Source organism: Muscardinus avellanarius (genome assembly GCF_963383645.1).
Source record: "Muscardinus avellanarius genome assembly, chromosome: 11".
NCBI lineage: Eukaryota > Metazoa > Chordata > Mammalia > Rodentia > Gliridae > Muscardinus > Muscardinus avellanarius.
The window spans coordinates 73,445,405-73,469,878 of NC_137797.1; the positions used below are offsets into that span (position 1 = coordinate 73,445,405).

The window sequence follows — 24,474 nt, forward strand, 5'->3', positions numbered from 1 at the left end:
TGGCCAGGTGAGAGTCGCTGGCAGGTGGGCCCAGCTGTAGAGGAGAGCCCAGCTCTGGGAGCACCGCAGGTGGGGGCCCTCCCTGACGTTGTGCCTGAGGGGACCCTGCTCAACATGGTGCTGAGGAGGATGTACCGGTCCCGGAGCTGCTCCTACCAGCTGCTGCTGGAGCACCGGCGTCCCAGCCGCATCCAGGGCCTCCGCTGGGTGAGTGCCTTCCGTGGGTGCAGCCCTGGCCGGAGACCAGGGCCGCAGGGAGCTTGGATGGTAGGCAGGCAAGCTGCTGGGGCCTGGCTTGCTCTGGGGGCTAGTCTGGTGCAGCTGGGGTGGAGGGAGGGGAAGCTGGCTGCATTGTGTGGGGGTGGCTCACACAGCTGCACCTATGTGTCTCTGCATGTGGTACCCAGTATCCCCGTTCTGGCATGGTGGGGGCTGAGGAAAGGGCTCTGTCATCTACCTGTCACCTCTGTGTGCCAGACATTGAGTTAGGTGCTGTGGGAGAGAGGAGGGGGCCAGGTGGAGGTGGGAGATACAAGGCCAGGTCAAGTGGGGGTGGAATAAGCTTGATCGCTGTTCTTGAATTGATCACCGTGGCAACATTCTCCTTTGGTGAACAATTGAACTGGGCTGATTCTGCTTCTGGATTTTGGGGCGAGGTGGTTATGTGGGCAGTGCTTGGCATCGGCTTCAGGGGCCTCTGAGGAGTCAGAAATCTGGAGAACCAAGGATGGGAAGGAAAGGAGGCAAGATAATGAATGTAGGGTCCATTCACAGGGAGGCAGCTTCCAACCGCCCAGGTTTAATAGTCCCTTCAACCGTATTCAGTTGTGTCTATTGTGTGCCCACCTCTGTGTATGGGGGAGAGTACCAGATGGTAGAGGGAAATGAGGTCCAGGGAGGGAAGGAGTGGGTGACAGAGGGAGCTCATCTCTTATCACCAGTGCTCTTTGAATACACAGCCACCTTCTCCTACTTGGCCCAACCACCATTGCTATTTACCAAAACATGAAGCTGAGTTGAGAAGACCATGGTCCATCAAGATGGGGGGTGCTCTTTGCAATGAGAACTGAAAGGGGAACCCAGGCATATGTCCCACATCTCTCCAAGTCCCCCTCTCCTGGCCTTCCTGATAAGGGGCCTCTGCCCTGCTCCCCTACCCCTTGGCTGTCTGGGTCCCTGCAGCAGCTACAGCTTGGAGTCAGTGGGCTGGAACCCTCCCTCCCTTCTTCCCTCTCAGGCTATAATTACTCATGCATTTCCTGTCCCCATCCCAGCTTGTGGAAGGCAAGGTGGGGGTGGGAAGGGGAAGGTCAGGTACTGGGACTATGAGGTCAGTGGAGAATCTCCTGGGACCCAAAGTCTGGGCGGGAGTGGAGGAGTCCGCCAGGCTGTCTCCTGAAACTCCTGAGCCCCAGAATTGAGGTGCTGCCCTGCATGGGGAGGCCGGAAGGGTGGGGGCTAGGGTTGCTGGAGTGGAAATGGGTAAAAGGCAGGAAAACAAGGCCCCTCCCCTGGCAGGTGTGTGTGGGGGAGTGGGTGTGTAGAGGGAGCTTAGATTTTTAGGGTTAGAGGCAGGGGGCCCACCCTCTCCTGAAGCCCTTTCCCAGGGAGGGGGTGGGGTAGTTTCAGTTCATTGTGCCTGTGTTTATGGGCTCCTGGGTCCTGTGTAGCTGCACTCCTTACCTTTTGGCCCATGAAGGGCTCCAAGAGGGAGCAAGTGCCAGAGGGAGTGTGCACACACGGGGTGACTGAGGGGGTGACTGAGGTGAGCCTGAGCCCCAGGAGAATGGGGCGGGGAGTTGTTCAGGCCACACCCACCTCTCAGAAAGCTCAGGAAAAGAACCCAGCAACCTTCCAGAGAAGAGGTCTGAAGAGAGCTCCTTCTGTTCCTACCTAGACCAGGACAAGTGAAAATAAAAACAGGGCGCAGCAGGAGCGCTTGAGGTTAGAGACAGAAAGGATTTACCAACCATGACAAAGGTGACTCTGGAATGGGATGAAGAACATCTACTTTGGAAATTATGAGGGAGAAATGAAAACTTGTCTCATGTCTGGGGGCACAGGCAAGATCAGGCTGACCTCCGGTGGGTCCCGCAGGCTCGGGGAAGCTCTGGATACTTCCTTTTGAGTATCTGTTCTGGGGGAGGTGGCCTGCTTCTCTAAAACAGAAAACATGCTTTTATCCAACCTGTCCAAATAATGGTAGTAGCTAATAGTTAAACAGCACTTATGTCCCAGGCACTATTATGAAAGCCTTACCTCTGTCGTGTCAAAGGAAGCTCACGGCTGGGCATGGTGGCACACACTTGTAATCTCAGTACTTGGAAGGCTGAGATAGGAAGAACACAGGTTTGAGGCCAGCCTCAGCACCTTAGCGAGGCCCTCCAGAACTTAGTAAGATTGTGTTTCAAAATAAGAATAAAATAGGGATGCTGGGCGTGGTGGCGCACGCTTGTAATCCCAGCATTCGGGAGGCTGAGACCGGAGGATCGCGGTTCTAGGACAGCCTCAGCTACTTAGTGAGGCCCTCTGCAACTCAGTGAGACCCGGTTTCAAAATAAAGAATAAAAAATAGAGCAGGGGGTGTAGCTCGGAGGTCGAATGCCCCTGGGTTCAATCCCAGTACCATAAAAAACAAGCAAACAAACCAATCCCCTAAAACAATATTCACAACAGCCTGTGGGACATGTCCTAATGTCACCACCCTCACATTATATATGTGAAAGGGGGCACAGAGGGCACAGGTTGTATAACCACGCTGTGCAGGTTCCACAGCTACCAAGTGGCAGAGCTGGTATTTGCTCTTCTTTGGAGTGTGTGCTCAAAAGGCCCTGCCATACTTCTCTCTAGCGACAGAGATTAGCAGTGGCCCCCATGGCATCCCCATGTCATGCATCCCTGTCCTGTCCACCACGTGGAGCCTGGCCTGGGACTTAACCATGGTCCAAGGGAACTGGTCTGACAGGTCCCCACACTGGCTCTGTCTCAGGCCTGCTCTGACACTTGGTGACATGGAGGGAGGGTGGGGCAGGCCACCCCCTCCTCTTCCACCTGAATCCCTTCTGTCCAGGGCCAAGAGGAGGAGGAGGATGGCAAGGACTGTTATCTCGACATATACTGGTCAACTGAGGACCACTAAGCTGACCCTTGGGGTCATCCGATCAGGGCCAGGGCCACGGCCAGGCACAGTTCAGCAGTTTTTGCACTGTGTCTGGGTACAGGGTGCCCATTATGAAGTAATGAAGTTACTGAACTTAAGCAGTTACTGTACTTTAGTTTACTCAGCAGTTGCTATGTGCAGGCATGCTCCCAGGCTTTGTCTTATTAGCTCGCTTGATCCTCATAATAACCCAGTGGGATAGGTACTATTATTATTTTGTGGTACTGGGGTTTGAACCCAGGGTATTCTATCTCCCAGCTACACCCCCAGCCTTTTTTATTTTGAAACAGGGTCTTGCTCTTGCTAAATTGCAAGAACCTGCAGTTGTCCTGTCTCGGCCTCACAGGTACTGGGACTCCGGTCCTGTACCACCAAGCCTGGCAGAGGTGCTATTATTACCATCAACCTCATTTTACAGACGAGGAAACTGAAGCCCTGGGAGCTTAAATACTCAGCACACAGTCATCAGCCAGATGGTGATGCAAGAGCCAGCATTTGAACCCGCTTACCTGTCCCCAGAGCACACACACGTGGCCACTGAGTAATGACCTCTTCCTGCCCTGTCCTAGAGGACCCTCTGCACACACACATTCCAGGGGCACAGAGGAGCTCTGATAGCAAGCCTGTCTAACTGTTTAACATGCTGGTTTTTGAACTTACCTACCTGTAGAATATCCTGAGGGCATAGCATCTCTTCGGTCTTGTGTCCTGGACACCATGGGTGGCCTGAAGTGCTTCCAGGCAAAAGGATGAGTCCTGTTTATCAACTGTAGGGCAGGTTATGTAACCTCTGAGGCTCCTTTTCTCTAGCTGTGAAATAGAATACAAATACCTACTTCCAGAGTCACCGCTGGTGGCAGAGTCATTCTGTAGAATCTGAGGAAGCTGTGTGACTTGGGTGATTCCAGCTCTCTGGGCTTCTGCTTTCCTTGGCAAAATGAGAAAGATGGATTCCGGTCTCTCATGGGGTTGGGGGCATCCTCTGGTCCTTGTGCTCATCCCCTGGGGTAGGACAGAAAATGACCAGCCTGGTTGCATGCCCTGGCACCTCTCCTCCTAATGTGCTCTCCTGGGTCAGAATAACACCAGGGAGGGAGCTGGTGCTGAAGCCTGGGTTATGGGCACCAAAGAGAGCCGGGGTAGGGACTAGGGTGACCTGGCATTTTTGACGTGAACAACAAGAAGTCGTTAGCGCTCAGGCACTGTTTGTTCCGACACAGGGGCTGGCTGGGTAGCATTCCTAACCTTCCTCCCTTCCTGGCTCCTCCTCCTCATTTCCTGTCCTTAAGTCTCCAGGGCTTTGTGTCTGGCACTGGGCTGGGCCCCGTGACCCAGGCAGGGATACCCTTGGGACACCTAGTGATTTCCACCCTGGGCCAGGCGTCTGCACATGCCAGACCTCTCAGGCTTCTGCCTGGGCACAGGGCTCAAATGTGAGCTCCCAGGGAGGATCTCAGGTCCCAGCTCCTTAGCCTTTCTTTTCCAGGGCCCTGGGTGCAGGTGGAAAAGCTGGAGAGGTGTTGCTGTTGAGAGGAAGGGGGAGGAAAAGGAAGCAAGCAGGTATGGTGGGTGGACTGAGGCAAAGAACGGGGAGCACTCTTGATGAGGTTTATCTGTAGCTGGCTGATAGTGCCCAGCATGCATGGCTGAGGTGCACTGGGCACTTCCTCTCAAGAAGCCACACAGGACACAATACTCTGTGGGTATTTCACACCTAAGGATACTATTTTACCTAGAATCCCATGGCATCAAGGAGGTGGCATGTTTGGTAAAGTACTTTGCCTTGGGAGGGTTTGCAGAGGGTAGGGCGTCCTATCCAGGGCTGTCCACAAACTCCAGTTCTTGAGTGGCTAGGAAAGAAGGGCTGCACGGCAGCATAGCTCATACCCCGGGCACACAGGCTCAAAGTCTCAGAAGTCTATGCTGAGCCCACGGGCAGAAGACCTTTGTTAACCGATGTTCCTATGATAAACTCCATCTTCCTGAGCCAGCCCTGTGTGATGCCAAGGCCTTATTCACTCTTACAGGGTTAAGGACTGGCAGCATCTTGCAGAAGAGTCTTCCAGCGAGCAGCCCCACCCCATGCTTCACAGATGAATAACCATAGCTAACGTGTATATACAACGAGATGCCAGGCAATGGTTTAAAACGTTCAATATGTATTAACTCATGAAACCCTTCCACAAGTTCATAAGTTGGTATAATCGGTGATTTATAGATTTTATACATAAAGAAAACTAGGCAAAATCATTTGTTCAAAGTCATTCCACTAATAAATGGGGGAGAAGGGATTTGAATCCAAAAGTCTGGCTTTGGGATTCTGTTTTATTTTGTTTTGTTTTGTTTTGTGGACCTAGGGATTGAACCCAGGGGCATTCTACTTCTGAGCTACAACTCCAGCCTTATTTTTTATTATTTATTTATTTTGTGGTACTAGGGTAGAATCCAGGGGCTTTTCTACCTCCGGGCTATACTCCCAGGCCTATTTTATATTTTATTTGGAAACAGGGTCTCACTAAGTAGCTGAGGCTGGCTTTGAACTTGTGTGATCCTCCTGTCTCAGCCTCCCGAGCACTGGGATTACAAGCATGCGCCATCACACCCGGCTTATTCTTTATTTTGAACAGGGTCTCAGTAAGTTGCAGAGGGTCTCACTAAGTAGCTGAGGCTGGCAGTGAACCTGCGATCCTCCTGTCTCAGCCTCCCAAGTACTGGGATTATACCACACCTAGTTGGGGTTTCTGGTGTTTTGTTTTGTTTTGTGGTACTGGGGATGGAACCCAGGGGCATTCTACCTCCAAGATACATCCCCAGCCCTATTTCTTATTCTTTATTTTGAAACAGGGTCTCATTGAGTTGCAGAGGGCCCAGGCTGAACCTAGGCCCATAGAAGGAGGCATAAGTCCCGCTCATTGTTCTGCGCTTGGGCAAGAATCTGAGTTTGTGCTAGATGGGGTGGGGCATGCTACTTGGAAGGCTGAGGCAGGAAGATTGCAGGTTAGAGGCCAGCCTTGGCAATTTAGTGAGGCCTTGTTTCAAAATTAAAAATTAAAAAAGCTGGGGGTATAGCTCAAAGGTAGAATGTTCCTGGGTTCAATCCCCAGTACGAAAAGAAAAGGAAAGGAAAGGAAGAATGAATTAAGAAACCTGGCCTGGAATTAGCCTGGAGCAAGTTTCCCCAGGCCTCCTGACCTGCTCCTATCCTGACGTCTTCCTTCTTCCTGGCCTTCTTATCTTACATCCCCATCACCGCCTCCCCCTCATAGGGGCTCTTAAGTGTGAGCCTGAGCACACCTGGGCCAGTGGGGTCTTGTGTACTTGCGTGTGGAAAGACGAAGAATCTGGTGATAAGGGGTGACAGGTGGGGATGAGATTCCTGGCACATGGCCACAAATGTTTACCTGTTGCTCAGTGGACGCATTTAGGGCTAGGACTGGGAAGGTGGGTTTGAGGCTGCAGGAAGGGGTCCCTGCATTTGAAGGCCTTACATTGACCTGTAAACTCTCCTCACTGCCCTCAGACACCACTCACCAACAGCGAGGAGTCCCTGGATTTCAGCATGAGCCTGGAGCAGGTACAAGTGGGGGATGGTGGTGCCCAGAAGGGACCGCTGGCTACAGGGTTCAGGGCCTGAGCCAGCCGTGCCCTTTCCTGTTCCAGGCCTCCACGGAGCGGGTGCTTCGGGCTGGGAAGCATCTGCACCGCCATCTCCTGGCCACTTGCCCGACCCTTATCCGTGACCGAAAGTACCATCTCCGGCTCTATCGGTGAGTGGTGAGTGGCAGCCCTGCCTGCACCCTTGTGGCCACCACGGTTCTCTCTCTTTTTCTACCCTATTTCAGACACCTGTGTCTAGCCCTGCTTCTATCCGAAGAACAGGGCTTGGGTCTTGGACTTTGGATCGCGCCCCCTACCTTCTGACTCCACCTCCTTCTACCCCCCCCACAGGCAATGCTGCTCTGGCCGAGAGCTGGTGGACTGGGTCTTGGCCCTGGGGCTTGGGGTCCACTCACGGAGCCAGGCGGTGGGCATCTGCCAGGTGCTTCTGGACGAAGGTGCCCTCTGCCATGGTGAGCTTGAGCCCAGGACGGGCACCTGGGACCAGTGGGATGGGACGGTAGACCTGGGGGGCTGGGGAGGGGGTTGCTATCTCAATGTGGACTTCATACCTAAGCCGCCTCAATTTCCTCTCCTCTCTACACCTGGATCTCATCCCCCAGTGAAACACGACTGGACCTTCCAGGACCGGGATGCCCAATTCTACCGGTTCCCTGGGCCAGAGCCAGAGCCCACGGGAGCTCATGAGATGGAGGAGGAGTTGGCTGAGGCACTGGCCCTGCTCTCGCAGAGGGGGCCTGATGCCCTGCTCACTGTGGCACTTCGAAAGCCGTAAGTTGAGGGCCCTGCACCCTCCAACCCCAGGTGCCACAAGGCATTCAGACCCTATAGGCTCTCAGATTCATCTCTGAGGGAAGGATCCGGCTGGACAGGAAGACCTGAGCTCTGGCCACATTCTGCCATGGGTGTGCCATGCAATCTCTCCCCCTCCCCCCAAGCCTGTTTCCTTCTTTATCTATGAAGTGTTGGGCGAGAGGGTCTCCAGAGGACCCTTCCCATTCTGCAAGTCCGTCATGACCTTGGGGCCTGCAGGCAGGTTGGTTCAAATTCCAGTTCAGCCGGCTCCTCTCTGGGTGGCCTTGGGCTTCTCCAAGCCAGCTTCCTCTTCTGTCAAGCGAGGGTGACAGCACTCACGTCACAGGGCTCTTATGAGGGCAGAATGAAATAGTGCGTGTAGGTTCTTAGCACAGTGTCGGGCACCCGGGGCACGCTCCACAAAGGTTAGCCTGCTGCCGATAACAATCATGGAGGAGGTGCCATCTGGCCCCAGGCCAGAGCCGGAAGGATGGGTGGCTCCTCTGCTGGGCCCTGAGCCATGGTCCCATGTACTCTGTCACTCCTGTGCCCACAGTCCAGGTCAGCGCACAGACGAGGAGCTGGATCTCATCTTTGAGGAGCTGCTGCACATCAAGGCTGTGGCCCACCTCTCCAACTCGGTCAGTGCACCCCTGCCAGCATGCCTGGCCAGGCCTGCCCTTCCCACCGGACTGCCTCTTCCTGTGTATCCTCTGGAACTCTGGCTGCTGGGCCAGGAGACAGTGCCCTTCCCTCTATGGCTTGAAGTTTTCAATCTAATTTCTTGCCGGAGCACCCAGTCTGAATACCCACCCCTCTCTGCCATTTTTCCCCTTGTCTCCTGCCGTCTCCCAGGAACGTATGGCCTGGCCGCATCTGTCTTTAAACCTAACCTCCTCCTGTGGGCCTGGCCCTCTCACCTGAGCTTGCCTGCACTGACCCTCCTCTCTACACCACAGGTGAAGCGGGAGCTAGCCGCGGTTCTGCTGTTCGAACCACACAGCAAGGCAGGGACAGTGTGTAAGTTCAGCTGGGCACAGGGGTAGGGCCATGGAGGAGAGGGGATGAGAGGAGGGGCCGTGTCTGATCTCTGTCTCTGCCAGTGTTCAGCCAGGGGGACAAGGGCACCTCATGGTACATTATCTGGAAGGGATCTGTCAACGTGGTGACCCATGGCAAGGTGAGTCCTCTCTCTGACACACCCGATCTCCCGGTTTTTGCTTCCAGGCCCTTGTCCTTGCGGTGGTCCCTCTGTTGGTCCCACGGCTGCTGATCCCCTGCATCTCCCTTCTGGGTCTGTCCCTGCAAGGGCTAGGGGTGGGGAGGGCTGTGACTGAGGCCTGGTTGCAGGGGCTGGTGACCACACTGCATGAGGGAGATGACTTTGGACAGCTGGCTCTGGTGAATGATGCCCCTCGGGCAGCCACCATCATCCTCCGAGAAGATAACTGTCACTTCCTGCGTGTGGACAAGCAGGACTTCAACCGCATCATCAAGGTGCGGCTGTGTGGGGGTGGGCAAGGCAGGGGACCCCAGCCCAGAGGAGTGGTGTGGGGCAAAGTATAGGGACCACAGAGGGCCTGGAAGAGGGTGCCGTGAGTAGGGACTGCAGGCCTAGGTGTGTGGGGAGCTGAAGGCTCAATGGATACTGAGGGGCTCAGTGAGATCTCGGGCTTGGGTGGGAGATGTGGAGTCGAGACGGGTGAGGTGCTAGGGTGCAATGGGGCAGTGCCATGGAGAGGTGGGGTCCACAGAAGGGAGGAGTGAAGCCGGGCGTGGTGGTGCACACTTGTAATCCTGGTACTTGGGAGGCTGAGACAGGAGGATCACAGGTTCAAGTACAGCCTCAGCATAGTCAGACTTATCAACCTAGCAAGACCCTGTTTCAAATTAAAAATAAAATAAGGCCCAGGGGTGTAGCTCGGAGGCATCTATAATGTCCCTGGGTTCAATCCCCAGTGACACACACACACACACACACACACACACACACACACGAGGGGTCTGGTGGTATTTAGCTTCTGGCATGGCTTGTTTCTCAGGATGTGGAAGCAAAGACCATGAGGCTGGAAGAACACGGCAAAGTGGTGTTGGTGTTGGAGAGGCATTCTCAGGGTGCCAGCCCTGCTCACCCCCCACCCCCAGGCAGGAACCGGTAACACATCCATCATGCTCCCCGTCCACACTTCTCCCCTTCCGCTTCCCAGCCTTTGTTCTTCCTTCTCTCATACCCCTGCCCTCTGGCCACCAAGGGTGGGGTGGGGAGGCGCCTGGGGACTGGGATGCACCCCTGGAATCAGCTTTCCCACACCCCGAGGTGGGGCAGGGCCAGCAAATCGGCAAGAAGGTACAACTGCGCATCGTGCCTTGCTGGGTGTGGGCCTGGGAGGAAGAGCACCGCGCTACAGATCAGTTGTTCCTGCCAGGTACACAGTGATGTCTGGCACCCCAGAGAAGATCCTAGAACTCCTGTTGGAGGCCATGCGGCCAGATTCCAGTGCTCATGACCCAACAGGTAGGGCGGGACACAGCCTGCCTGTGCTCTGAGTCACTGGCGGTCAGCGCAGCCTGAAAGGGGGCCAGACCCCCCGCATCTGAGCTCACTGGGTCCACGCTGCTGGACAGGACATCCTTGTCCGTGTGCTCTTGGCTTGGGTGGAGTGCTGTTCCCGTGTCTGTGGTGAGATTTGGGGAAGGGACGCTCCAGCTCAGCCTCTGAAGCCCCCTCCTGTCCACACCTGCCCGACAGAGACATTCCTCAGCGACTTCCTGCTGACTCACAGCGTCTTCATGCCCAGCGCCCAGCTCTGCGCTGCCCTCCTGCACCAATATCCTTGCACCCAGGATGACATGCTTGGAGAGTGGGGTGTGGAGTGGAGGGAAGGACTCCCCATCGGCCCGGCTTGTCAGTGTGCCTGGCCACCGCTCCCCTTCAGCTCAGGAGTGGCGGGCAGCTCCGTGATACGTTGTGGCTCCCTTGACCGGTGCTCACCTTCCACGCGGAGCCGGCTGACCCTGCTGGAGGGGGCGAGCAGGAGCGCAGCACCTATGTCTGCAACAAGAGGCAGCAGGTCCTGCGGCTGGTTGGCCAGTGGGTGGCCCTCTACGGTCCCATGCTCCATGCGGACCCCGTGGCCGCCAGCTTCCTCCAGGTACGCGGAGGTGGGCGGGGCTTGCTAGCCAGGCTGCCTGGGATGGCTGTGGCGCAGCCATCTCAAGGGATCTTGGCTCTTCACAGAAACTCTCGGAGCTGGTGAGCAGGGACGCCCGCCTTAGCAACTTGCTGAGGGAGCAGTGGCCAGAGAGGCGGCGACATCACAGGTGCCTTTTGCCTTAACGTGTCTTATGCGTGCCTGGCAGTGTGGTGCGGGCGCAGAGTGCACACGCTGGGCGAGGGCCTTGCTTTAGGGGTCCGGGGCTCGTCGTCTGATCCGGTGCTCTCCGGCTCAAGTCACATGTCCATCCCTTCTCGAGCATCAGCCATGTCCACTTGCTCTTTCTCCTGTCCTCAGTGCCCCTGCAGTGCTCCCTTCCTCCAATCCTACGCGTTATTACTGAACACCCTCTGTGCCAGTGGCCACCTGCCTGCCCAGTGTCTCCCACAGGCAGCTGAGGCTGAGGGCGGGGAAAGGGGCGTGAGCTCACCTGCAGCTCCGCCCCAACAGCACTCCAGCTGGGACCCTATTCCCTGATGGCTGGAGGGAAATCACAAGGCCTCCGTGGCCTCCGTGGCCTCCGTTGCCGCTGGCGGTGGGATGGTTCGAGACCTCCCTCTGGGTGGCCAGCTCCTGACCCTCTGAGGTTTCCTTTCCCCATGGACGCCTGGCCTCCCTCTCACCTCCCTTCTCTCTTGCTCCACAGGTTGGAAAATGGCTGTGGGAACGCATCTCCTCAGATTAAGGTGGCTGTCCTTCCTCTGTCCCTTTAGCACCACCCGCCTGGGGGAGGGGCCTCCCCCATAGATGTGACCTTGGGTCTGCGAGTGAGAGGAGTTTGTGGCCCTTGCTGTGTGTGTGCCCCTGGGCCGGGCCCTTTGAGGGAGACACTGAGATCTAAGGTGGAACCCTCCTCCCCACACCAAGGGGCTTTTTATACCTTTAGGAGATAATTCATGGCCGCAGTTAGAGCCCAGAGGTGAGGTGGGTGGCTGATTTCACCCCTGAGGCCTGAGGGGTCCTGGTGGCCAGTGCTGCAGGAGCTCAGAGGACATGGAAGTGACCAGGGCCACTCAGCTGGAAAAGGGGGACACGGGGCTGAGAAGGTGGGGCCGGAGCTGAGATTTGGTTGAGGGATGGTGGGAGAAAGTGCTGGCCCACCCCCTCCTGATTGCTGGCTGTCGGCTCCTTCTCTCCATCTCGCTTCAGGGCCTTTGCACCATCCCCTGCATGCACTTTGTTTGGCTCTTAGCTGACTGTATCCTTCTCATTCTGATTTCAGTCAATGTTAGCTTCCCAGAGAGGGCCCCTCCCAGCTCCCTAGCCAGAGCACTACCACCCCAGGTGTCCTCTGATTTTCTTCACAGTGCCCCTCATGTAATTCTCTACTTAGCTATTGTCTGCTAGTATCTGTTGCATCCCACTAGAATGTCAGCGTCACGGGTCAGGGGCCTCTATCTCTGTTTCCTTTGTGCTTCATACTGCCTGGCACGTGGCTGGTGCTCAGACTGCCCTCGCATGCGGGCACTGTGCTAGCTGCCAGGGATGTGGCATTGGGCAGGGAGAGTCACCTCTGGCCTCTTGTCTTCCAGTCAAGTGAAGACAGCTGTGAGCCTGCCTCATGATTTAGAAAGAGGAGGACTAGGGTCTGAAAGCAGAGATGGGGAGAGCTGATTGGGTGTGCAGGATTAGGGGAGGTGTCCCTAGAGAAATGACCCTTGGAGCTGCAGAGGCTGAGGGTCAAGGTGCAGGGGCACCAAGGCAGCCCTGGAGGAGGGAGGGGGGGATACTGGAGGACCAGAGCAGGAAGGGCTGGTTTTTGTCCTAAAATCAGTGCAAACCACTGAGGATTTGAGACAAGATCTGATTTGAGTTTGAATAGCTCGCTACAGAGCTTGGGCTTTATTCAGCAGACAATGATTGCCATTGAAGCCAGTTAGGGGATTGAGCTGGCTCTGGCTGGGCAGATTGGAATAGGAGGGATGGAGGTACCTGCGAGTGAGGGGGAGGAGAATAGTTGGGTCTAGTGGGGAGCGGGGGGGGGCAGAGCTGGAGTTGGCCTGACCTGGGGATGAGGGGCTCGGGGAGATCCTTTTCAAAAAAGATCCTCCAGAGCTGGGCATGGTGGCGCACGCTTGTAATCCCAGCATTTGGGAGGCTGAGACAGGAAGGTTGTGGTTCGTGGACAGCCTCAACTACTACTTAGTGAGGCCCTTTGCAACTCAGTGAGACTCTGTTTCAAAATAAAGAATAAAAATAGGGCTGGGGGTGTATGTAACTCTGAGGTAGAATGCCCCTAGGTTCCATCCCCTGTACCAAAAAAAAAAAAAAAAATCCTCCAAAATAAGGTGACAAGCTCTGGGGATATGGGGAGGAACCTAGGACCCAGTGGGGAGAAGGAGCGGCCTGGAAAGCAGGAAGAGTTGATCCCAGGGGCATGTAGGGCTGGGGTGATGGATCATGGGTGTGGCAGAGTGAGAGAACTGGGAGGTTTGAGAACAGGGCCTAGGACGGTGTCCAGCACTGATGGTGACGTTTGAACATCTCCATGTACAGCTGGTGCACGAGGTTGTGGGGAACTAAGGAGGGTGCTGGAGATCTAGGGAGGACTCAGGTCTGAGCCTGGGGGAGGAGCTGCATTCAGACCTGGGAGGAGCTGGGAAGAGGAGGAGTCATCATGGGGTAGAAAGAGGAGTCCCGCTCAGAGCAGCCCCTAGTGCAGCCCACCACATGCCAGCCATGGGCTTGATGGGGGGCCAGGGTGTCTGCACAGTGATGCTGGTGGACAGGAGCACAGAGGGAGGGGCCGGTTAGGATTCCAGCTCTGTCACTTGGCTGCTATGTGGCCTTGGGCGTATTACTCCATCTCTTTGAGCTTCATTGGTCTCATCCATAAAATAGGAGTATTAATACTTTTGTCAAAGAGCTATTGTGAATATTTGGATACTTAGAGCAGTGCCTGGTTCATAGCAAATAGTGGCCAAAGGAAAGAAAAGAAGAGAAAACAGGCTTCATAGTTGACATTTTCCTTTTAGAACAGCTCCCTGCACATCTGGGGAGGACACACACACACACACACACACACACACACACACTGGAGACTTGGGTCCAGCGCCTCACCTGGACTCCGGTTAATGTGGCAACCAGAGCCCTTGTTGGTGTGGTGCTGTGCGGGTCCCTGCTCTGTCCCCTCCCCGCCACTCTCCCTGGTGTCCTCCAAGCCTCCCTTCTCTCCCCCAGGCCCGCAGTGTGCCTGTTTGGCTACCCAGCCAGGATGAGCCCATCCCAAGCAGCAACTGTGCCATCCGCGTTGGGGACAGAGGTGGGTGGCCCGTGCAGCTAGGCAGAGCCTGACATCGGCACCTGGCTGCCACTGGCTCAGGGTGCCCGGGCCGGGGGGGGGGGTTCCAGGCAGGTCTGCCTCCTGTGGCCTCGAGGCTCAGCCCCCACCCATGCTCTGCTGCTGCAGCTGCTGCCTCTCTCTCCTGCGATGGGGAGATCAGGAAACCCCTCCCCTAGTTCAGCCTGGTCTCCTCTGTAGTCCCCTACGACATCTGCCGGCCAGACCACTCCGTGCTGACTCTGCAGCTTCCTGTGACAGCCTCGGTGAGAGAGGTGATGGCTGCGCTGGCCCAGGAGGACGGCTGGACCAAGGGGCAGGTGCTTGTGAAGGTCAATTCTGCAGGGGGTGAGTTGTCTCCAGATGGGCCTCAGATCCACAGCCAGCTTCCCTAAATTGAGATCATTGTTATCTCCATCGGTGTTAAGGAAGGGTAGCATCTCTGGGAGGTTTATTACCTCCATTCAAACTGCTTTACATGGAATATTTAGGACCATGAAGGAATACTTAGGACCATGAACCCCAAAACCCACAGCCTGTGGTGGATACTAGCTCTTTAGCTCACTAGCTGTGTGTACTAGGGCAGTGTACTCAATCTTTCTGTGATTGATTTTATCACCTGCAAAATGGAGATAAGAGCTCTTGCTTCCTAGAGATATTGTAAGGATAAAATTAGCTAATCTAATGCCAGGTGTGGTGGCACATGCTTGTAATCCCAGCATTTGGGAGGCTGAGACAGGAGGATCGAGGTTCATGGACAGCCTCAACTACTTAATGAGGCCCTTTGTAACTCAGTGAGACCCTGTTTCAAAATAAAGAATAAAAAATAGGGGCCGGGCGTGGTGGCGCACACTTGTAATCCCCGCACTTGGGAGGCTGAGACAGGAGGATCGCACGGGTTCGAAGCCAGCCTCAGCTACTTAGTGAGGCTTTCAGCAACTTAGTGAGACCCTGTTTCCAAATAAAATATAAAAAAGGTCTGGGAGTATAGCCCGGAGGTAGAAAGCCTCTGGGTTCCACCCCTAGTACCACCAAAAAAAAAAAAAAAAAAAAGAATAAGAATTAGGGTTTGGGGGAGCTCAGAGGTAATATGCCCCTGGGTTCCATCCCCAGTACCATAAATAAATAAATAAATAAATAAATAAATAAATAAATAAATAAAATGAGCTAATCTACAAGAGTATCAGCTCCCCCCCCCCTTTTTTTTTGCAGTACTGGGGATTGAATCCAGGGGCTTTCTACCTCTCAGCTATACCCCAGCTCTAATTTTTATTCTTTATTTTAAAACAAGGTCTCACTAAGTTGTGGAGGGGCTTACTTAGTAGCTGAGGCTGGCCTTGAACTTGTGATCCTCCTGTCTCAACCTCCTAAGTACTAGGATTACAAGTGTGTGCTACCACACTCAGCTTACCAGCTCCTACTTTTTAGATTTATTTTGAAACATGATTTCCCTAGATTGATGAAAGTCTCACTAATTGCTGAGCTTGAACCTGCAATCCTCTTGTCCTAGCCCCCCAAGTACTGGGATTACAGGCACGTGCCACCACGCCTACTCTTACCACCATTTGTACATATTCCTTTAATCTTAATAAGGACCCATAACATAGTTACTTTTATCCCATTTTCAGACAAGGAAACTGAAGTTCAAGGCAATTAAGTAGTTTCCCCCATCTCACCCAGTGGCCTTTGTACCTAAGTAGGCTTCATTCATTTACTCATTCAGCCAACATTTTTGAGGGTCAGCAGCAGTGTGTCAGGAGCCAGAGCATAGGCTGGACTCCCAGGCCTGGGTTAGAATCCCAGACCCCCCATTGGCTGGGCACGTTGCTTAGCCTTTCAAGTCTCCATTTCCTCATCTGTGGAATAAGCACTAACACTATAGCTGTCATTCCATACTGCTGTGGGTATTAAACTAGCCATGTGTTTGTGGAGCACACAACAGGGGCCTGGGATAAAGAAGATTACCCAGTCTGTTATCAGAAACTTGGGGGGCAGTAAAGACCACAGTTGCCTGTGAAAGGTGCAGCCCAGGCCTGACAACTGTAGCCCTGGTGGACAGGAATTGTAATGGCAAGGGGGTGGAGATGAGAAAAGCCTTCTACCCTCCAGAAGTGAGGAATGACCTATGGGATCTCAGTGCTCTGCTTTGCGAAGCACTGCCCTCTGCTGGCCACCTGGTGAGTTGCAGCAGTCCACTTTTACTGAGCCCCTACTATGTGCCAGTCATCTTTGAGATGATTACAAATCCCCCATTGAGCTGGGCACCTGTAACTCCAGTGACTTGGGAGGCTGAAGAAGGCTGATTGCAAGTACAAGGCCAGCCTGGGCAACTTACAGAGACCCTGCCTGTAGCTCAGTGGTAGAGTACCCCTGGGTTCAGTCCCTAGAATTGCAAAAACAAATCCCTAAGTATATATTTATTTATAAATAATATGTATATATCGCCTCACTATTATATAAATTATAAAGTTATACACAAATAGAAATGTTAAACTGATGAAAATAATAAATACAGGAAGAAGAGCTAATACTTTTCTTGGACACATGGAGGTCTTGTATTTCTTACTTTGGAGGCCACTGGTCTTGGGACTAGGGATGCGAATGAGACTGGAGAAGCTGGTAAAGATCAACACCAAGACTTATCTAAGGCACTTTCCAGTTTTCAAGGGGATTTTTCTATGTACCACATGCTTGGAGCGTATTTATTTGAGCTAAGTCATTTGATTTGTGAAGCAGTCAGGGCAAGTCTTGTCTCCATCTTATGAAGGAGGAAATGGGAGCTGAGGGAAGTTGAAAACTTGCCCAAGGCCATGCTGTCTCCCTGGGAATCCCTTCACACCCTCCGGGGTGTGCCCAGGGCAGCGTGGAGGCCAGGGCACCTGTGCATGTAGAGCCTCCACCCTCGGCTTCAGCCACTATGGGAAGGAGGCACCTCTCCAACTGGTCCTGCCTCCCTCCCTCCCCGCCCGCCCAGCGCAGCCTCTGCTCTCTCTCTGCAGATGCCACTGGCCTGCAGCCAGATGCCCGTGGTGTGGCCACATCCCTAGGGCTCAACGAGCGGCTCTTTGTTGTCAACCCACAGGAAGTGCATGTGCTGGTAGGGACCAGGCCGGATGCCAGCGCCTAGGGAGGAACTCTGTTTTGAGGGGGTTGGTGGGGGATGCTGGGGGATGGCCACAGGGAGAAGAGGGAGGGGTCTAGCTCTCGCTGCTGCAGAGGGGAGAAAAGAGTGGGTCTCAGTTGATGGGGAGATTCTAAGGACTGGGGAGATGATAACTCTCCTTTGGAAGCTCCCAAGGAGAAAGAGGACTTGCTCTAGTTAGGGGCTTCCCAGGGGACAGGAGCCTCACAGAAGCGGTTGCAGCCCAGGGGAGCTTGCTTGAGCAACTTAGATCCTATTTCAAAATAAAAAATAAAAAGGGCTGGGGGGTGCAGCTCATAGGTAGAATGCCCAGTTCAATCTCCAGCACCAAAAACAGAAAAGAAAAAAAAAAAAAGATACCTCCTTGGGAAGCCCCATCCTCCATCTCTCAAAGACCCTAGAGCCCCTTCACTCCCCGCAGTTTCCTGCCTGTCCCACTCCTCTCCTACTATGGGCCCAAACTTTGCCCCCAGCCCTGTCTCCCGACCCCACCCCTCTCCCCTGGATTCCTCAGGCACCACCCTGAGCCCTCTCCCACCTGCAGACCCCACACCCTGAGCAGCTGGGGCCCACTGTGGGCTCCGCGGAGGGGCTGGACGCGGTAAGCGCCAAGGACCTAGCAGGCCAGCTGACAGACCACGACTGGAACCTCTTCAACAGCATCCACCAGGTGTGGGGGGCAGAGCGGGTGGCGGGGTGCCAGCCTGGCGCACACTCACCCTCCTGTGCCCTGTCCAGGTGGAGCTGATCCACTACGTGCTGGGCCCCCAGCACCTGCGGGACGTCACCACTGCCAACCTGGAGCGCTTCATGCGCCGCTTCAACGAGCTGCAGTACTGGGTGGCCACGGAGCTCTGCCTCTGTCCTGTGCCTGGCCTGCGTGCCCAGCTGCTCAGGAAGTTCATCAAGCTGGCGGCCCAGTGAGTGCCCGTCGGGAGAGTCGGGTGTGCAGCTGCAGTCCTGAGGGTGCTTTTCCCGAACCCCCTTTCTGTTCAGCATATTGCTAAATCTGCCATCCCCTTTGCTCCTGTGTCCCCTGAAGCCTCTGCCTCCCCATCCCGTCCTGCAGAGGCAGCGCCAGCCTGTGCCCCAGGCCTGCCCATGGTCGGGGGGTGCTGTGGGAAAGGCTCCTTCCTCTGAAGCTCCCTGGGTCTTCTGCTCACAGCCTCAAGGAGCAAAAGAATCTCAATTCCTTCTTTGCTGTCATGTTTGGCCTCAGCAACTCCGCCATCAGCCGCCTGGCCCACACCTGGGAGGTAGGTTCCCCTGGGGGACCTCAGGCCAGGCCTCTCCCCCTCCTGGCCATCTCACTTGGGGCCCGGCTTCGGCGTCTGGAGTCCCTTCCCAGTGGAGGCAGCTCATCTGTCTCTCCTGCCTCTCCTTTACAGCGACTGCCCCACAAGGTCCGGAAGCTGTACGCGGCCCTTGAGAGGTTGCTGGTGAGTTCTGGGCTCAGCTCCTTCTCCTGGCAGCCTCGGCTCTTGGCTTCCCAGCAGCCCTTCACCTGTCTCCAGTCACTTTCAAGGTTCCCAACACTGAACCAGGCCTACTTTCCCCTGGTCTGTGATTTTGGGGAGCTGGCTGAAAGATGGGTGTGTGCACTGCGACGAATGCCGCATGGCTCGTTATATCACTCGGTGTGGATGGATGGGGCATCTGCTGTGTGTGAGGGTCCCCTGTGATAACCAGCACAGAGTGTATGGGGGACCCAGGTGAGAGGTGACAGGGAGACTCAAGAGGACACCGGGCTCCACTGTCCTGCCTGAGGACTCACGGAGTAGGCCTGGCACTAAGCACCAGGCTGTGTCAGGACTGGTCAGCTGCCTCTCCAGGACCCCCAAGGGACTTGGGGGTCAGGCTCAGACAAAAGATGAGGAATAATTTGGGGCTGAACCCTCCTCCTCCAGGGATTTTTGAGGGTTTTGAAGTGTTTAGGAAAAAATAGAGCCAAGCTGTTATTATTGGCATACCCCTGGGAACTCCTTCAGGAAGAGCTTACCTCCTGAGACTCAAGAGATCCAGAGGGCTGGACATGGTGGCGCACACTTGTAATCTCAGCTTTTGAGAGGCTGAGATAGGAGGGTCAGAGGTTCATAGGCAGCCTCAGCTACTTAGTGAGGCCCTCCATAACTTAGTGAGACCCTGTTTCAAAATAAAGAATTAAAAAAATAAAAATAGGGCTGGGTGTAGCTTGGAGGTAGACTGCCCCTAGGTTCTATCTTCAGTACCACACACACACAAAAAAAAATCCAGAGGAGTTTACCCACCAGAGAGACAAGCAGGGAGAGTCTTCCCAGAAACCCTGAGCCCCCTGTGACTGATGGCCTTGAAGTTTCCTTGGGAGCTGGCAGGAGGTCAGGAAGCCACAGGTGGTGTGCAGAGTGGCAGCGGCCTTGAGCCCTTCTGTCTGCCCTAGAGCCCGTCTCAGGTCTGGGGTTGAGCTCAGAGCCTCTCCTGCAGCTGTGGGGATGGTCATTCTGACCCTCCCAGGTAAGGAGGGGGATTTGGTTGTGTTGGAGTGTGGAGGGTGATGGTGTGCAGGACCTCCCATCCCTCCCGGCCCATCATCTCCTTCCCTCTCAGGACCCCTCGTGGAACCACCGAGTGTATCGACTGGCTCTCACCAAGCTTTCCCCACCCGTCATCCCTTTCATGCCTCTTCTCCTCAAAGGTAAGAGGACCAGCGCTCTCCTCCCTGCCCCACCTGGATCCGCACGCAGCACTAGCTGAGTATCACACCTCTGGTGCTGATGCCATGGTAGAACAAAGATGAATTAGGGGTTCACAGGCTAGAAAAAGTGTTAGGACACAGAGGCAGATCAAGACACACTAAAGAATATGATCTGAGAGGGCCCAAGGGACCCCAGGAATTGCTGGAGGGACTAGAGGGCCGTGTGGGGGGCAGGCCCAGGGCTCCCATTACTGGCCCTTTACCTTTCCTGGGATACAGGAGGGGTAAAGAGCTTGGGGGGAGGACAATGAACAAAACCATCCCTTTGCAGACATGACCTTCATCCATGAGGGAAACCATACGCTAGTGGAGAATCTCATCAACTTTGAGAAGATGGTGAGCTCAGGAGGGTGGCGTCTGCCACTGGCGTGGGTTGGGGTATATGATGGTGGCCTAGGAAGGGATGCGGGGGAAGGCAGCTGAAACTTGTTATAAATGATAGAAATAAGCCGGACACGATGGTGTATGTCCCAGTACCTGGGAGGCAAGGATGGGAGGATCGTAGGTTTGAGGCCAGCCTTGGCAACTTAGCGAGGGAGCCTGTTTCAAAATGAATAATGAAAAGGGCTAGGAGTGTGGCTCAGAGGTTGAATGTCCTGGGTTCAATCCCGAGTGCCAAAAATAAATAAGTAAATGGCACAACTGTGAATACATGTTGTTAAGTACCCCCACTGCATACTGGAGGGTCTGTTGTCTGTGGGGGGCTGCTGGGCTAACAGCCTCAAACATCCTGCCATTGATGAAAGAGCTTTTGGCCCCTTCTCTCTAGGCCCTTTCCGGCCTCTGTCTCTCATCCACTGCCCGGTCCCATCTGGGCCTCTGGGTGTGCTGGAATGAGGCAGTCGTGAGCCTATCTTTTATAGCCCCTAGTCCCTAAGAGCACCTGGTTTGCCAGGAGCTTGGGTCCCAGCTGCCCCTCAGGCAGGACAGGCTGCTGTCCTGCAGGCCAGATCTCACAGGGCCTGTGTTTCCCGCAGCGGATGATGGCCAGAGCTGTGCGGATGCTGCACCACTGCCGAAGCCACAGCTCGGGTGAGAAGGCGGGCGAGAGGGTGGGACCCCGCCCACCCCTGCTGGGCGACACCCCACCCCTGCTGGCCGGTCCTCACTCCCGCCTCTCACCTCGCCCAGTGCCTCTCTCACCGCTCAGAAGCCGAGTTTCCCACCTCCACGAGGACAACCAGGCATCGAGGATTTCCACGTGTGAGTGGGGCGGGTGGCTACCTTGTTGGCCATGACTCACGTGTCGTGGGCTCTTGGCATGTGCCAAGGACAGAGCCCGGCCCGTGTACACGTCATACCGCACCCCCCAGAGCACCTCTGTGAGGCAGGCAACGTTATCCCAGCTTACGAAGCGCCTTGCTGAAGGACACAGTTGGTTAGTGACAGACCTGGACGGAAGCACTCTTCCTCCAGCCTGAGTGTGTTTGCAGATGTCAGTTATAGGGAGTGGGATTAATAATAGCCCATGGGCATACAGTGCCATCACTGGCCCTTTGCCTTATGTATACACTTATTCTGATAATATAATGAATACCTCTAGACCCTATCTAACTATGAGAATAGAGAATAATGACAACTGACACCTCCCACTGTCCATGTGCCTGTCCCCACCCAAGGCAACTACTGCCCTGAATTTTAGCTTATTCATTTTTTTTTTAATTTTTAAAATGGTCTTATTAGCTGGGCATAGAGGTGCCCATAATCCCATGTACTTGGGAGGCTGAGACACGAGGATTGAAGGTTTGAGGCCAACCTCAGCAATTTAATGAGACCCTCAGCAACTTAGATCCTATTTCAAAATAAAACATTAAAAGACTGGGTGTGTATCCCAGAGGTAGAATGCTCCTGCATTCAATCCTTAGCACCAAAAAAAATATAGCTTTATTATCAGGTGCGGTGGTGCATACTTATAATTTTTATATTGAGACTGGAGGATGACAAGTTTGAGGCCAGCCTGGGCAACTTGGCAAGACCCTCTCTCAAATTTTTTTTAATTAAAAAAATTTTTTTTTGCAGTACTGGGGATGGAACCCAGGGGCATTCTACTTCCGAGCTACATCCGCAACCCTATTTTTAAAAATTCTTTATTTTGAAACAAATTCTCAGTAAGTTGCGGAGAGCCTCACTATACATAGCTGAGGCTGGCCATGAATCTGCAAACCTCCTGTCTCATTCTCCCAAGTACTAGGATTACAAGCACGTGCCACCACTCCCAGCAAAATAAAAATTTTTTTAAAGGACTGGGGATGCCAGGCATGGTGGCTCACGCTTGTAATCCCCATGCTTGGGAGGCTGAGATGGGAGAATCACACAGGTTCGAAGCCAGCCTCACCTACTTAGTGAGGCTCTCAGCAACTTAGTGAGACCCTGTTTCCAAATAAAGTATAAAAATAGGCCTGGGAGTATAGCCTGGAGGTAGAAAGCCCCTGGGTTCCACCGTAGTACCATCAATCAATCAATCAATCAATGGACTTGGGATGTAGCTCAGTGAAAGAGAACCCCTGGGTTTGATCCCCAGTGCCTACTAATAATAACATAATAATAATAAATAAAATAGCCTTATTTACATCTATACCCATCACATATAATATGAAACCCTTCACATTATAATATGTTGTGACAAATGTTTTTTATTTTTAGTTATTTTTTTACCTTAGTGAAAAGGGTATTGTACTGTGTGAATTCTTGGGGATCTGTTTTTTTCTGACTTTGCTTCAAACCACAGCTTCTTTCCCCAAAAGTGTGTGTCCCGGGCAGCAGTCCCAGGGCCTGGTGAGGAGACACACAGGGGAGTGGAGGGGAGGTGGAAGCCGCTTGTGGAGGGATGGGGTGGGCTCCCTGAGGTGGCAGAGGTGCCTTCTGACGGCTCTCCCTTCTCCAGGCTCGGAGCAGTCCCTGAGCACCCGGAGTCCAGCCAGCACCTGGGCTTATGTCCAGCAGCTGAAGGTCATCGACAACCAGCGGGAACTGTCCCGCCTCTCTCGGGAGCTGGAGCCGTGAGGAGGGGCCAGGCTGGACAGACACTTCCCATCAGGAAAGCCAGGCCAGGGCAGGCCCGGGCCAGGAGGCCCACAGGCCAGCCAAGCTGGGCAGGGCTGTCCGCGGAGTGGACTCGAGGCCCTGGAGCGGGCGGCACAGAGACAGCCATCCCCGTGATGACTGACAGCTAAGGCGGACCCTGGAGTGGGACTTTCGGGGGCCCAAGGCCAAGGATCAGGGGACAGTGAGGCCCTGGGCGTGGGGGGAGAGCCCGCAGGCGCGGGGCTCTGTTCAATAGAGCGCTCTCCACACCAGCTTGTGTTCAGCTCTGTGCCTTGTGGCTCTGTTTTCCAGCCGTCATCAGGCTGCTGGGTTTGTTTTCTCAGCGGCCTGAGAGCCTGCATATGTGTGGCATGTGGTGGCGGGTGGGGGAGGCCTGCTTTTCTTTCCACAGCATTTGAGGTAAACAGTTGGGTGTGGGCAGGGCTGCTTGGCCAGGGAGGGGTGGTCTCTGAGGAGCTTTATTGTTCCCATAAATTCACAAAGATATGTGTGTTCCAAGGCCTTGTGGGGGTGTGACAGGCTGGCTGGAGCCCGCCCCCTGGAAGGAGCCCTGGGCAAGGCTGCTCCCCAGTGGCTAACCAGGAACTCCGCCGCTGTGCATGGTCTCTGGGCCCCAGGCAGGGCTCCAGGACAGAGGGCTGCTGCCCAGATATGCCCCGGGCCCAGCAGCCCTGTCTCAGCACCTCGGGGAAATTATTAGCTCTCCATGGTAGAGACTCTTCCAGTCCAGGCACAGCCAGAGTCCCTACCTTCTTCCTATCTCCAGTCCTCATTCTTACGCTTGTCGGGTGGTGTCCATGCTGAGCTGGGGCCGCCAAGAGGGGCTAGGGATAGAGAAGACTTGCAGCAGAGGCTCCCAAGGCCAGCTGATCCCTTCCGAGGCTAACAGTCTCTTAAAATCAGGACTTAGGATCAGTGATGAGAAGGGTTGGAGCAGGCTGTGCTCAGGGTGAGCCCGGTCTTCCCTGTCATCAGCACACTCTCCAGAAACCTGCTTGTTGGGCGGCACTCATGCCAGGAAGCTCTGGGCGGGAACCCCGCCTTCTCTGCTTTCACTGCTAGGGACGCTGGCAGCAGGAAGCACGTTGTCTGGCCTGGGAGAGACCTCAGGCCCTCCATAATGAGCCTGAGTAGGCTCTGAGGCTGCAAGCCCCAGGGCATCTGGAGGGAAGTATGCCCAGGCCCGCAGGGAGAGGAGGTGCCGCTGTGTACCCCGCACTTGCTCAGCAGATCTAGCAGCCTGGCTCAGGCTGATGCCTGGACACACCCTGCCTCCGCCTGGCCAGCTCCTCCCGGCCCTGAGGTCATGGTACACATGCCAGCAGCTCCCATAAAGGGTCAGAGCCTTTGGCAGGGAGGCAGCTGCTGGGATTTATCTCAAGTTTCAAATGAACCTAAGTTAATTAACAGTTGCCTACCTTCATTTTTTTGTCTGCAAGATGGGTATGGTGATCGCCACGGAGCTGTTAGAGACACAGTAAAACTTCA

The 24,474-nt window shown here is 54.6% G+C and overlaps 1 protein-coding gene across 5 annotated transcripts; it reads left to right on the forward strand.

Annotated features, from left to right (window-relative positions):
* On the forward strand, nucleotides 1-22,944 carry RAPGEF3 (Rap guanine nucleotide exchange factor 3; the record flags this gene model as incomplete). 5 transcript variants are annotated; one of them, XM_080706287.1, is made up of 27 exons in its annotated part: nucleotides 1-207; nucleotides 6,681-6,734; nucleotides 6,821-6,927; nucleotides 7,109-7,230; nucleotides 7,381-7,549; nucleotides 8,130-8,214; nucleotides 8,533-8,593; nucleotides 8,677-8,753; nucleotides 8,924-9,070; nucleotides 9,616-9,728; nucleotides 10,000-10,088; nucleotides 10,323-10,405; nucleotides 10,579-10,725; nucleotides 10,812-10,894; nucleotides 11,435-11,474; nucleotides 13,969-14,050; nucleotides 14,270-14,416; nucleotides 17,068-17,165; nucleotides 17,755-17,880; nucleotides 17,949-18,130; nucleotides 18,376-18,466; nucleotides 18,599-18,649; nucleotides 19,794-19,881; nucleotides 20,213-20,277; nucleotides 20,919-20,973; nucleotides 21,073-21,144; nucleotides 22,826-22,944. In XM_080706287.1, the coding sequence occupies exons 1-27, from the start codon at nucleotides 115-117 to the stop codon at nucleotides 22,942-22,944; spliced, it is 2,646 nt and encodes an 881-aa protein (XP_080562413.1). In that variant the 5' UTR covers nucleotides 1-114. The 5 variants fall into 5 exon arrangements, with proteins under 5 accessions (XP_080562413.1, XP_080562411.1, XP_080562414.1 ...); XM_080706285.1 differs by having other exon boundaries at nucleotides 10,323-10,401; nucleotides 10,566-10,725; nucleotides 17,755-17,898; XM_080706288.1 differs by having other exon boundaries at nucleotides 10,323-10,401; nucleotides 10,566-10,725; nucleotides 17,755-17,898; nucleotides 17,982-18,130.
* Between the last annotated feature and the right edge of the window lie 1,530 nt (nucleotides 22,945-24,474).